Source organism: Oncorhynchus clarkii, unplaced genomic scaffold (assembly GCF_045791955.1).
Source record: "Oncorhynchus clarkii lewisi isolate Uvic-CL-2024 unplaced genomic scaffold, UVic_Ocla_1.0 unplaced_contig_13670_pilon_pilon, whole genome shotgun sequence".
NCBI lineage: Eukaryota > Metazoa > Chordata > Actinopteri > Salmoniformes > Salmonidae > Oncorhynchus > Oncorhynchus clarkii.
In genome coordinates this window covers 1-12,084 of record NW_027258813.1, presented here as the reverse complement: position 1 = coordinate 12,084, position 12,084 = coordinate 1, and the positions used below count along the sequence as shown (strand labels likewise).

Sequence of the window (12,084 nt, the reverse complement as noted above, 5' to 3'; positions counted from 1 at the left end):
CATTTTTTATTATTTAAAAAATTGTTTTACAATTTTGAAATGCTCTGTCAAATTGGTTGTTGATCGTTACATGACAACCATGTTCAAGTCTTGCCATAGATTTTCTAGCAGATGTAAGTTCAAACTAAGATCGGCCACTCAGGAATATTCACAGTCTTCTTGGTTAGCAACTACAATGTAGATTTGGGCTCGTTTTAGATTATTGTCCTGCTGAGAGGTGAATTCATCTCCCAGTGTCTGGTGGAAAGCAGACTAGGATTTTGCCTGTGCTTAGCTACATTCCAGTGCTTTTTTGTCCCGAAAAACTCCTCAGTCCTTAACAATTACAAGCATACCCATAACAGGATGCATGTATTGGATTTGCCCCAAACATAACACTTTGTATTTAGGATAAAAAAGTTAATTGCTTCCTTCTTTGCTTCCTTCTTTTCACTCTGCCAATAAGGTTAATATTGTGGAGTAACTACAATGATGTTGATCCATCCTCAGTTTTTTCCTATCACATCCATTAAACTCTATAACTGTTTTAAAGTCACCATTGGCCTCATGGTAAAATCCTTGAAAACTTTCCTTCCTCTCCGGCAACTGAGTTAGGAAGGACACCTTTTATCTTTGTAGTGACTGGGTGTATTGATACACCATCCAAAGCCTAATTAATAAACTAATTTTCAAATTTTTTATCCATGTACCAATAGGTACCCTTCTTTGAGGCATTGGAAAACCTCCCTGGTTTTTGTGGTTGAATCTGTGTTTTGAAATTCACAGCTCGACTGAGGGACCGTACAGATAATTGTATGTGTGGGCTACAGAGATGAGGTAGTCAATCGAAAATCATGTTAAACACTATTATTGCACAAGGAGTGAGTCCAGGCATCTTATAATGTGACTTGTTATGCAATTTTTTACTCCTGAACTTATTTAAGCTTTCCATAACAAAGGGGTAGCTTTTCACTTTCCTCACACCACTAGGGGCATGTTCTCTAGATCCTGTGGTACTTCCAGACACGAATCCCTGGAGCTGGAACTCTGCATCTGCATGGTCATTTTGCCATAGTTATTGCCTCAAGACATTTCAGCGTTTCATTTTTAATTAATTTGTTTTAAAAAATCTGCAAGAATATTTCCACTTTGACATAATGGGGTGTATTGTGTCGGCCAATGACAAAATATCTACATTTAATCTATTTTAAGTTGTGGCTGTAACACAAAATGTGGGAAAAGGAGTATGAATACTTTCTGAATGCACTGTAGACTGACAAGGTGAATCCAGGTGAAAGCTAGTATCCCTTATTGCAATGTATGACTTTACCCTTGGTTCTTCATCAGGTCTTTGTTCTTCAGTAAAGTTTGTGTCAACATAAAGCATCTTCAGTCAACCTAATCTAGGGCACAGATTTTGTTAATATATTAATTAAACAATTGTTTTTTTTAACTACCCAAGGGGCTATTTTCCTGATAGACATCCACTTCTGTAATAAACTATATTAAAACACTTGGTCCTAATAATAATATAACCTGTTAAACTAGTGCCAGGATATTTGTTTACAGTAATTGAATAATTTCACATCAAATTCACTGCTGTCGTTGTACTCATGCAACCCCCTGTATTTATTGCGGTCCACCGTTTCTGAACTGTTGTCTAAACACTTGTGTTCTTACTCCATCGATTCAAAACAAGAATGCCATTCATTCACACCTGTTCACAAAACCTCAATTTATTTGGGTTGTGGCATTTAAACAAAAATTGTATTTTTACAGAAAAGAGAAAAGAAGTTAGACTTAGTAGAGAGGAGTGGAAACAAATGAGTTAGGAGTTCTGTGACTGCTCGACTGACACATGAAGGTTGAGGGGAAGACTTATTGATGTAACAAGTAGGCTTAGCAGGCCCAATGCTATCTCTGTGCCCAGCCACCGATGGCAACAATATGTTCAAAGTTTACCCTTGGTATAGTATTTGTGCATGGAATCACTTCAGATGAAGGAAAGGAAGTTCACATCAAGTTGGTGGAAAGTAATCATTTTAACTGAACTCACATCTGACCAGCAAGCATGTTGGCATATTTGAGTGTTTTATTATTATATTTTTTTAATACAGACAGTTTAGATTGGACAACATATATTATAAAATGTTTGACATTTAATGTCTTGGGGAGAAGCGACCACATTCAGTTATATATATGGTAGACAATGTTTGAGTGCTTGTTTGCTGAGAAGGAATCTTTTAGCCAACAGTGTCAATAGAGATGGGTGGGGGGGCTTCCATTCTATTACATATTGGAGTTGAGTTTCTATCATTTCAATCTTCAACAAAATATACTTTCTACGTAAGCTTAATACCCTTTTGTTACACTTAGTTAATCAAATATTCTCAGTACCTCTGCCATTAAGACAAGTTGGCATAGTGTACTGCTAATATGATTGAATTTGGCAGTTAAGAGCTTTGGGCCAGTAACCGAAAGGTCACTGTTTTTAATTTGTCAATATGCCCTTGAGCAAGGTACTTTATCCTAGTTGCTCCTGTAAGTCACTCTGGATAAGAGCGTCTGCTAAATTACTCAAATGTAAAATATAAGTGACAAAGATCCTGAACCTTCGTAGTAAGCTGTAAGCGTAATTAACTTGGGCAGTTGGCAGTAGTGTGCTGTTCGTAGCACATTATTTCAAATTAATGTCTTGCTGCTCCCAACAGCCTATTCAAATGTTCTCTATAGAAATACATTTGAGACAAAATCATTCCAAATCAGATTAATGCAGTTTACAAAGCAAATATGTAAAAGCTCCTAAAATTGATTACATATAGCTGGAGTACTTATAAAAAAAATAACAAATACTCTTTGTTTTGACTTGAGGCACAAGACTGGAGCTGATCTGGCCTGTTGATATCTATGCCTGAGTGAAGTTCAGCTCTGAGGCTGGAGAGGGAGTGCATGCAATGCTCTACTCACACCACTAGGGGCATGTTCTCTAGATCCTGGGGGATTTCCAGACACAAATCCCTGGAGCTGGAACTCTGCATCTGCATGGCTATTTCGCCAGTTGTTCTCGCATCCTCTGTTTGGCCTCTGACCCCTTCTGCCTGCTCCTCCTCCCTTTCTTCCTTCTCTTCTTCCCCCTGCTCTTCATCCTCTTCTCCATCCAAACGGACCTCCTCCAACATGACACTGGTATCACAGGGCCCCACTATGCCCCCCTCAGAGTGCTCCGTGTCCCAGTAGCCCGCGCCACTCACCAGGTCCACGTTACTGCGGGCGGGGCGAGGGGCACGGGCCTGGCGCCTAAGACTGCACACCTGGGAGGCCAGGACCACAGTAGAGACGAGCAGAAACAGGACCAGGCCCCCGGCGCAGGTCACCACTATGAAGCCCAACTGGGGCTTGATGAGGCAGCCCGTGGTGGCCTTTGTGGGAGAGCTGGAGGTGTCGTTTTCCTCTTGGGTAATTGAGGTTATGTCAGTTGGATATATGGCATTAGTGGTCTGAGGCTGAGTAATGCTGGTGTGTGAAGCTTGTCCAATCAGAAGGAAGAAGAGAAGATGGAGAGAGATTCTGGAGCCTTCCATTCTTCAGTTTCTCTGAAATGGTAGGATAGGAAGAGAATAGCTTTTGTTGTTCATGCCAGTTAACAGTCTCTGTATTGTGACGGTTTGTTAATGTTGGAATATAATTCTAGAAATGGTTAGTTACATTTGCTTGGGGTCCGCAGAGTTCCTGCAGGGTGCCGTTTTCTTTTTTTCTTTTGTTCTGTAAAAAAGAGGAGAATATCTTCTTTCTAATAACTTTATTTCTCAACTCCTAATATTGAGCAAATTACACTCATTGGAGTCTATGACATAGGCTTTGAAAAAGCACCCGCGAGTACCAGTCGTAGCTGCTGGTAGGCTTTCTTGACTTGGACATTTTTGCCAACACATGGCTGACTTTTGTTTAACCAGATAAGCAGCTGCTATTAGTGAAAATGTGTTTGGAGTTACCTTTCTAGCAATAGGCTATGTTATAGTTCACACTTTCTCTTCCAATTATAATGTGGGGAGGTAAAAAATAATGGAAAACTGTCTAGCAAATCTATTCATTTATAAAAAGATTACTTCTCCCTGCCATTATCATTTAACCTGATAAAACAAGACGTGATTTATTTAAACAATATCTAACTAGCCCAGTTAAGTCTATCACTCACTGTCACAGTACAGTTTACTCAAAATGAATTAATCAATGTGTTACTGAAGTAGATCAATACACTTGCTTTACCATAAATAATAACTTCTAGCAAGTTAGTTCTATGCAATACCTTTCAGGAAGGTGATGCATACAATATATGTCAGAATAAGCTAGACCTATTTTAGTAAACATTTTTACAAATCATGGTTTTGTCGTTTTCATGGTTTTGTCGTTTCCACTAAAATAAACTGAATCTTATCACAAAAACACATTATTTGGTCATTCCTTTTTTTTATACAATGTATGTTGGAGATTGTATGGGCATCTCTTACCTGGACAAGGGCACAGCCTTAGAGCGCTTCTGTGTGAGAGAAAGAGCGAGAGTGACAAGGTTAACTGGACTAGGAAGATGATAAGGAGCGGTCTGTCGTGAGTGTTTGTCAGAGGAAGCACCTGCTGCGACCCAGCCTCTTGAGATGCACACACTTCCTATCCCCCCTCGGGTCTTTTTCTGACTTAGTTATTTCTAGGCTCCTTGGACCTCCACCGCTACAGCATACAGATGTCTCATATGCTGCAAGAGGAAAGAGACAGAGAAGGGTGTATGTAAAGTAGTTTAGGCCTACAATTCAGTCTGAGACTGCCAGCTACCAGTAAATGACATGTATAATACTGCTGTTGATTCACTTTTTTGTTGTTGCTATTTTGACATGGTTATGCTGAGACCAAGATCTCTATTTCAGTCGAGCCTGTAACAAAAACGAACATTGTGTATGAAGTGCTTTCAGAATGGGATGAATTTCTATTCTTACCTGTATGACTCCACCGTCAGACTGTTCTATCTAAATCTTTTTGGATGTATTTAACCGGTAAAGGTCTTTCTTTTTAGAGGTTGACCTGACTGGCAGAGAAGTGCACTTTCTACCTCCTCTTCCTTTAGACCTATCCTCAACCTCTACCACCTCCTCTTCCATCAGACCTAACCTCTACCACCTCCTCTTCCATCAGACCTAACCTCTACCACCTCCTCTTCCATCAGACCTAACCTCTACCTCTACCACCTCCTCTTCCATCAGACCTATCCTTAACTTCTAACCACCTCCTCTTCCATCAGACCTATCCTTAACTTCTAACCACCTCCTCTTCCATCAGACCTATCCTCAACCTCTACCACCTCCTCTTCCATCAGACCTATCCTCAACATCTACCACCTCCTCTTCCATCAGACCTATCCTCAACCTCTACCACCTCCTCTTCCATCAGACCTAACGTCTACCACCTCCTCTTCCATCAGACCTAACCTCTACCACCTCCTCTTCCATCAGACCTATCCTCAACCTCTACCACCTCCTCTTCCACCAGACCTATCCTCAACATCTACCACCACCTCTTCCATCAGACCTATCCTCAACATCTACCACCTCCTCTTCCATCAGACCTATCCTCAACTTCTAACCTCCTCCTCTTCCATCAGACCTATCCTCAACATCTACCACCTCCTCTTCCATCAGACCTATCCTCAGCATCCACCACCTCCTCTTCCATCAGACCTATCCTCAACTTCTCTTTCCCTTCTCTTCCCGCAGGTTTAAGACAGGCCAGATCAACGGAGATCTTCTAATCTACCATGTGCTGCTTACCCTGAAGCCTTACTACGCCAAGCCCTACGATATCATAGTGGACCTGACCCACGTGGGTCCCAGCAACCGCTTCAAGACAGACTTCTTGTCCAAGTGGTTTGTTGTGTTCCCGGGCTTCGCATACAAGAACGTGACGGCGGTCTACGTGTACAACTGCAACACATGGGTGAGGGAGTACACCAAATACCATGAGAGGCTGCTGACAGGCCTGAAGGGCAGCAAGCGGGTGCAGTTCATCGACTCGCCAGCACGGTTGGCGGAGCACGTAGAGGCAGAGCAGCAGAAACTCCCAGCGGCCACGCTGGCCCTGGAAGAGGACCTAAAGGTGTTCCACAACGCCCTCAAACTGGCCCACAAGGACACCAAGGTCTCCATCAAGGTCAGTAGCACAGTGGTCCTTGTGTAACCCTAACTTTCAAACTGGCCTACAAGGACAACTGGGTAGTATGAAGGGCACGTGGGAACAGGGAGAATTGTTTACTCAAAGGTCCAATGGAGCTGTTTATTTTAATCTCTATCAAATCATTTCTGGGTAATAATTAAGTACCTTACTGTGATTGTTTTTAACTAAAAGGGTCAAAAAGGGCCCCCCGAGTGGCACAGCGGTCTAAGGCACTGCATGGCAGTGCTTGAAGCGTCACTACACAGGCTGTGTAACAGCCAGCTGTGACCGGGAAACCCATGAGGCGGCGCACAATTGGCCCATTGTCGTCCGGGTTAGGGGAGGGTTTGGCCGACCAGGATGTCCTTGTCCCATCACGCTCTAGCGACTCCTTGTGGCGGGCTAACCACCTGCAAGCTGACTTCGGTCTCCAGTTGTACTGTGTTTCCTCTGACACATTGGTGAGGCTGGCTTCCGGGTTAAGCAAGCAGTATGTCAAGAAGCAGTGCAGCTTGATAGGGTCGTGTTTCGGAGGACGCATGGCTCTCGGCCTTCGCTTCTCCAGAGTCCTAACCGGAGGTGCAGGGATGGGACAAGACTGTAACTACCAATTGGATACCACGAAATTGGGAAGAAAAGGGGTAAAAGTTTAAAAAAAAAATATATATATATATATATTGTTTAAAAAAAAATCTTAGCAAAGGGCAACTTCTCAGCATTCATTTTGATAGAACTGTCTGGGAGTGGTCCAAGTGGGCAGGGGAAAACAACTGAAATTATTGTTGGTCTATTAACTCATTTACAGCATGGACAGGTCACATCTCTGTCGCACCAAAACAGGCTGAAATTTCAGGTAGTCTTTTCAAACAGCTCTTACATTCAAAGGGCTTCATCATTTTCACAATTTGACAGTGTTATTCCAACCTCAGTGTAGAAATATACATATTTATATAAACTCAGCAAAAAAAAGAAACAGCCCCTTTTCAGGACCTGGTCTTTCAAAGATCATTTGTAAAAATCCAAATAACTTCACAGATCTTTATTGTAAAGAGTTTAAACACTGTTTCCCATGCTTGTTCAGTGAACCATAAACAATTCATTAACATGCACCTGTGGAACGGTCGTTAAGACATTAACAACTTACAGACGGTAGGCAATTAAGGTCAGTTATGAAAACTTAGGACGCTAAAGAGGCCTTTCTACTGACACCAAAAGAAAGATGCCCAGGGTCCCTGCTCATCTGCGTGAACGTGCCTTAGGCATGCTGCAAGGAGGTGGAGGGTCCGTCATAGTCTGGGGCGGTGTGTCACAGCATCATCGGACTGAGCTTGTTGTCATTGCAGGCAATCTCAATGTTGTGCGCTACAGGGAAGACATCCTCCTTCCTCATGTGGTACCCTTCCTGCAGGGTCATCCTAACATGATCCTCCAGCATGACAATGCCACCAGCCATACTGCTCATTCTGTGCGTGGTTTCCTGCAAGACAGGAATGTCAGTGTTCTGCCATGGCCAGCGAAGAGCCCGGATCTCAATCCCACTGAGCACGTCTGGGACCTGTTGGATCGGAGGGTGAGGGCTAGGGCCATTCCCCCCAGAAATGTCCGGGAACTTGCAGGTGCCTTGGTGGAAGAGTGGGGTAACATCTCACAGCAAGAACTGGCAAATCTGGTGCAGTCCATGATGATGATGAGGAGATGCAATGCAGTATTTAGTATCTGGTGTGGCCACCAGCTGCATTGACTGTTACTTTTGATTTTGACCTCTCCCCATTTGTTCAGGGACACATTATTCAATTTCTGTTAGTCACATGTCTGTGGAACTTGTTCAGTTTACGTTTCAGTTGTTGAATCATATGATCATACAAATATTTACACATGTTAAGTTTGCTGAAAATAAACGCAGTTGACAGTGAGAGGTTGTTTATTTTTTTGCTGAGTTTATATATAACACAGGAAAATCACGTTTTTTACTTCTCTGGGCCTCACTCAATTTATATAGATTATTTTGTTGCCGAAGGGAAAGTAGGTTGAATTGATTGGCTGTTGAGTCCTGCTTTGTGTAGCAACATGAGACAACTGGTCTGTGTTGTCATTGTTGACATGTACACACTTATCTCAACAACAACCCTCCCTATTATCCCAGGTGGGCTCCACGGCCGTCCAGGTGACATCAGCAGAGCGTACCCGTGTCCTGGGTCAGTCGGTGTTCCTCAATGATGTGTACTATGCCTCTGAAATCGAGGAGATCTGCCTAGTGGACGAGACCCAGTTCACCCTGACCATGGCCAACCAGGGCACACCCCTCACCTTCATGCACCAGGAGTGTGATGCCATCGTCCAGTCCATCATCCACATCAGGACGCGCTGGGAGCTCTCACAGCCAGACTCCATCCCCCAGCACACCAAGATCAGGCCCAAAGATGTGCCGGGTACCCTGCTGAACCTCGCCCTGCTCAACCTGGGCAGCTCCGACCCCAGCCTCAGGTCAGACATTCAACATGGCTAAACACCCTAGCTTCTAGTGGATTCTGGGAAATGTAGTCCCATTGATATCTCGGGGGGGACGGGTCAATCAGAGCAGGTCTTGGTGTAGCGTGATCTCTTAAATATGAGCAGTAGCTAAACACAACAATTGATTTACAACTTCTTCAACCAACTTCCTGATTGGAAATGGAATATAATAGCTAACTGTCCCCTCTACAGGTCTGCAGCCTACAACCTGCTGTGTGCCTTAACCTGCACCTTCAACCTGAAGATCGAGGGCCAGCTGCTGGAGACCTCAGGCCTGTGTATCCCTGCCAACAACACTCTCTTTATAGTCTCCATCAGCAAGACGCTAGCCGCCAACGAACCACACCTCACCCTGGAGTTCCTGGAGGAGTGCATCTCCGGCTTCAGCAAGTCTAGTGAGTCTAGAACACAAATGCACAGAAACACACATACTCACAAATGCATTGACTGAAATTCATTCCAGAAGATGCCCTCTTACTCGTTCTCACTTTTCTCAGTCACATACACTCGCCCACTTTCTCTTTTACAGACTGAAACTCTTACTTTCTCTCAACACACAAATGCATTTGTGGGGGAACTGTTTGATTGCCTTATCCATCAGTGTGTATTGAGCCATGGTTCTGGAGCTTTCAGTGTGGGTGTCATTCATCCACACTCCAACCTCTGTTCCTCAACACTGTAGCAACAACAGAGGAGCTGGTGTTATCCAACCTCTGTTCCTCAACACTGTAGCAACAACAGAGGAGCTGGTGTTATCCAACCTCTGTTCCTCAATACTGTAGCAACAACAGAGGAGCTGGTGTTATCCAACCTCTGTTCCTCAACACTGTAGCAACAACAGAGGAGCTGGTGTTATCCAACCTCTGTTCCTCAACACTGTAGCAACAACAGAGGAGCTGGTGTTATCCAACCTCTTTTCCTCAACACTGTAGCAACAACAGAGGAGCTGGTGTTATCCAACCTCTGTTCCTCAATACTGTAGCAACAACAGAGGAGCTGGTGTTATCAAACCTCTGTTCCTCAACACTGTAGCAACAACAGAGGAGCTGGTGTTATCCAACCTCTGTTCCTCAACACTGTAGCAACAACAGAGGAGCTGGTGTTATCCAACCTCTGTTCCTCAACACTGTAGCAACAACAGAGGAGCTGGTGTTATCCAACCTCTGATTCTGTGTCTGTGTTTAGGTATAGAGCTGAAGCACCTGTGTCTAGAATACATGACCCCCTGGCTGCTCAACCTGGTGAGGTTCTGTAAGCACAATGACGACGCCAAACGCCAGCGTGTCAGCGCCATCTTGGATAAGCTCATCACCATGACCATCAACGAGAAGCAAATGTACCCCTCTATACAAGCCAAGATCTGGGGCAGCCTCGGCCAGGTGAGTCACCACACACACACTCGCTCTCAAACACTCACGTATGCATACACACCAGTTGTTTGACACTTAGTTACCTTTTAGTCAAACATTCTTATCTTAGAGGGCACATGTTTGCTTAATGTACTGTTAAATGTCTCCAAGCCCAATAAAAACTGCCCATAAAACCTGTTGGCTTTCTCAGAAATGTAGGCTGACAGAGATGGGAGGCAGTCAGGTAGAAGATAGGGTGGAACCTTTTGCATTTTTATAGGCACAGGAAATGGTTTATGAATCCAACATGCCGAATCATAGCCAGTGTTTGTCAATATAAACATTTTATAGATTTTTTTATTGAAGGTATCGAAATGACAACTCTGGGGTTGAAAGTGTTCTTCCTAAATATCATTTATCTACGTTCTAAAAGTTTTGTTGCTTGTCTCAGATGACTCCAATATAGGCATCTGAATATAGCTATCTCCATAGAAAACAAACAACATGTAGACTCATGGTAGAGTATCTTTCACACTCAACCCATTTTTGAAAATATTTTTGGGGTGGTGAGCAAGTGAGCACGGTGGGGAGAAAGGCAGTTCCTTGTGTCTGATTTTGTGACCTGTCAACTCTACATAATGTATTTATTTCTCAACTGTCCCTAACGTTTAGCCCCACTGAATGCAACTTAGATTGTATGCGACCTGTGACCTCTGCCCTCAGATAACAGACCTGCTGGACGTGGTGTTGGACAGCTTCATCAAGACCAGCGCTACAGGAGGCCTGGGCTCCATCAAGGCTGAGGTCATGGCTGACACGGCTGTGGCTCTGGCCTCAGGGAACGTCAAACTGGTCTCCAGCAAGGTCGGTATCGACACTTTTAGCTAGTTTATGAGGCTAATACATGCTAACTGGGCCAACAGTTTTCAATGGACAAATGGCTAACAGTTTCCTGTCAGTCTCATGTTAATAATGACAGGGTAACATGGATAGGCTAGCGTTCCTGCACTGGGAACACTCCTCTGTGTCAGTCTCATGTTAATAATGACAGGGTAACATGGATAGGCTAGCGTTCCTGCACTGGGAACACTCCCCCGTGTCAGTCTCATGTTAATAATGACAGGGTAACATGGATAGGCTAGCGTTCCTGCACTGGGAACACTCCTCTGTGCCAGTCTCATGTTAATAATGACAGAGTAACATGGATAGGCTAGCGTTCCTGCACTGGGAACACTCCTCTGTGTCAGTCTCATGTTAATAATGACAGGGTAACATGGATAGGCTAGCGTTCCTGCACTGGGAACACTCCTCTGTGTCAGTCTCATGTTAATAATGACAGGGTAACATGGATAGGCTAGCGTTCCTGCACTGGGAACACTCCTCTGTGTCAGTCTCATGTTAATAATGACAGGGTAACATGGATAGGCTAGCGTTCCTGCACTGGGAACACTCCTCTGTGTCAGTCTCATGTTAATAATGACAGGGTAACATGGATAGGCTAGCGTTCCTGCACTGGGAACACTCCTCTGTGTCAGTCTCATGTTAATAATGACAGGGTAACATGGATAGGCTAGCGTTCCTGCACTGGGAACACTCCTCTGTGTCAGTCTCATGTTAATAATGACAGGGTAACATGGATAGGCTAGCGTTCCTGCACTGGGAACACTCCTCTGTGTCAGTCTCATGTTAATAATGACAGGGTAACATGGATAGGCTAGCGTTCCTGCACTGGGAACACTCCTCTGTGTCAGTCTCATGTTAATAATGACAGGGTAACATGGATAGGCTAGCGTTCCTGCACTGGGAACACTCCTCTGTGTCAGTCTCATGTTAATAATGACAGGGTAACATGGATAGGCTAGCGTTCCTGCACTGGGAACACTCCTCTGTGTCAGTCTCATGTTAATAATGACAGGGTAACATGGATAGGCTAGCGTTCCTGCACTGGGAACACTCCTCTGTGTCAGTCTCATGTTAATAATGACAGGGTAACATGGATAGGCTAGCGTTCCTGCACTGGGAACACTCCCCCGTGTCAAGCCCTGTA

The 12,084-nt window shown here is 44.1% G+C and overlaps 2 protein-coding genes across 5 annotated transcripts in view; one reads left to right on the top strand and one right to left on the bottom strand.

Annotated features, from left to right (window-relative positions):
• Positions 1-10,905, top strand: part of LOC139398600 (neurofibromin-like) — a gene marked incomplete at both ends in the record, with an annotated part of 47,455 nt that extends 36,550 nt beyond the window's left edge. Inside the window, 5 exons of the mRNA XM_071144528.1 lie at positions 5,742-6,174; positions 8,321-8,661; positions 8,881-9,083; positions 9,874-10,067; positions 10,761-10,905. Of these exons, the coding sequence (XP_071000629.1) occupies positions 5,742-6,174; positions 8,321-8,661; positions 8,881-9,083; positions 9,874-10,067; positions 10,761-10,905 (1,316 nt within the window). The remainder of the gene's footprint in view (positions 1-5,741; positions 6,175-8,320; positions 8,662-8,880; positions 9,084-9,873; positions 10,068-10,760) is intronic.
• Positions 1,700-4,724, bottom strand: LOC139398601 (uncharacterized). Of its 4 annotated transcripts, XM_071144530.1 has the most exons (4): positions 4,609-4,724; positions 4,488-4,516; positions 3,685-3,741; positions 1,700-3,572 (listed from the first exon to the last, which is right to left on the bottom strand). In XM_071144530.1, the coding sequence occupies exon 4, from the start codon at positions 3,558-3,560 to the stop codon at positions 2,943-2,945; it is 618 nt and encodes a 205-aa protein (XP_071000631.1). In that variant the 5' UTR covers positions 3,561-3,572; positions 3,685-3,741; positions 4,488-4,516; positions 4,609-4,724; the 3' UTR covers positions 1,700-2,942. The 4 variants fall into 4 exon arrangements, with proteins under 4 accessions (XP_071000631.1, XP_071000630.1, XP_071000633.1 ...); XM_071144529.1 differs by having other exon boundaries at positions 4,488-4,724; XM_071144532.1 differs by lacking the exon at positions 3,685-3,741.
• Positions 10,906-12,084: the final 1,179 nt, after the last annotated feature.

Coding starts and splice junctions, on each gene's coding strand:
- LOC139398601 (XM_071144529.1), bottom strand. CDS start 3,560: ATGGAAGGCTCCAGAATCTCTCTCCATCTTCTCTTCTTCCTTCTGATT.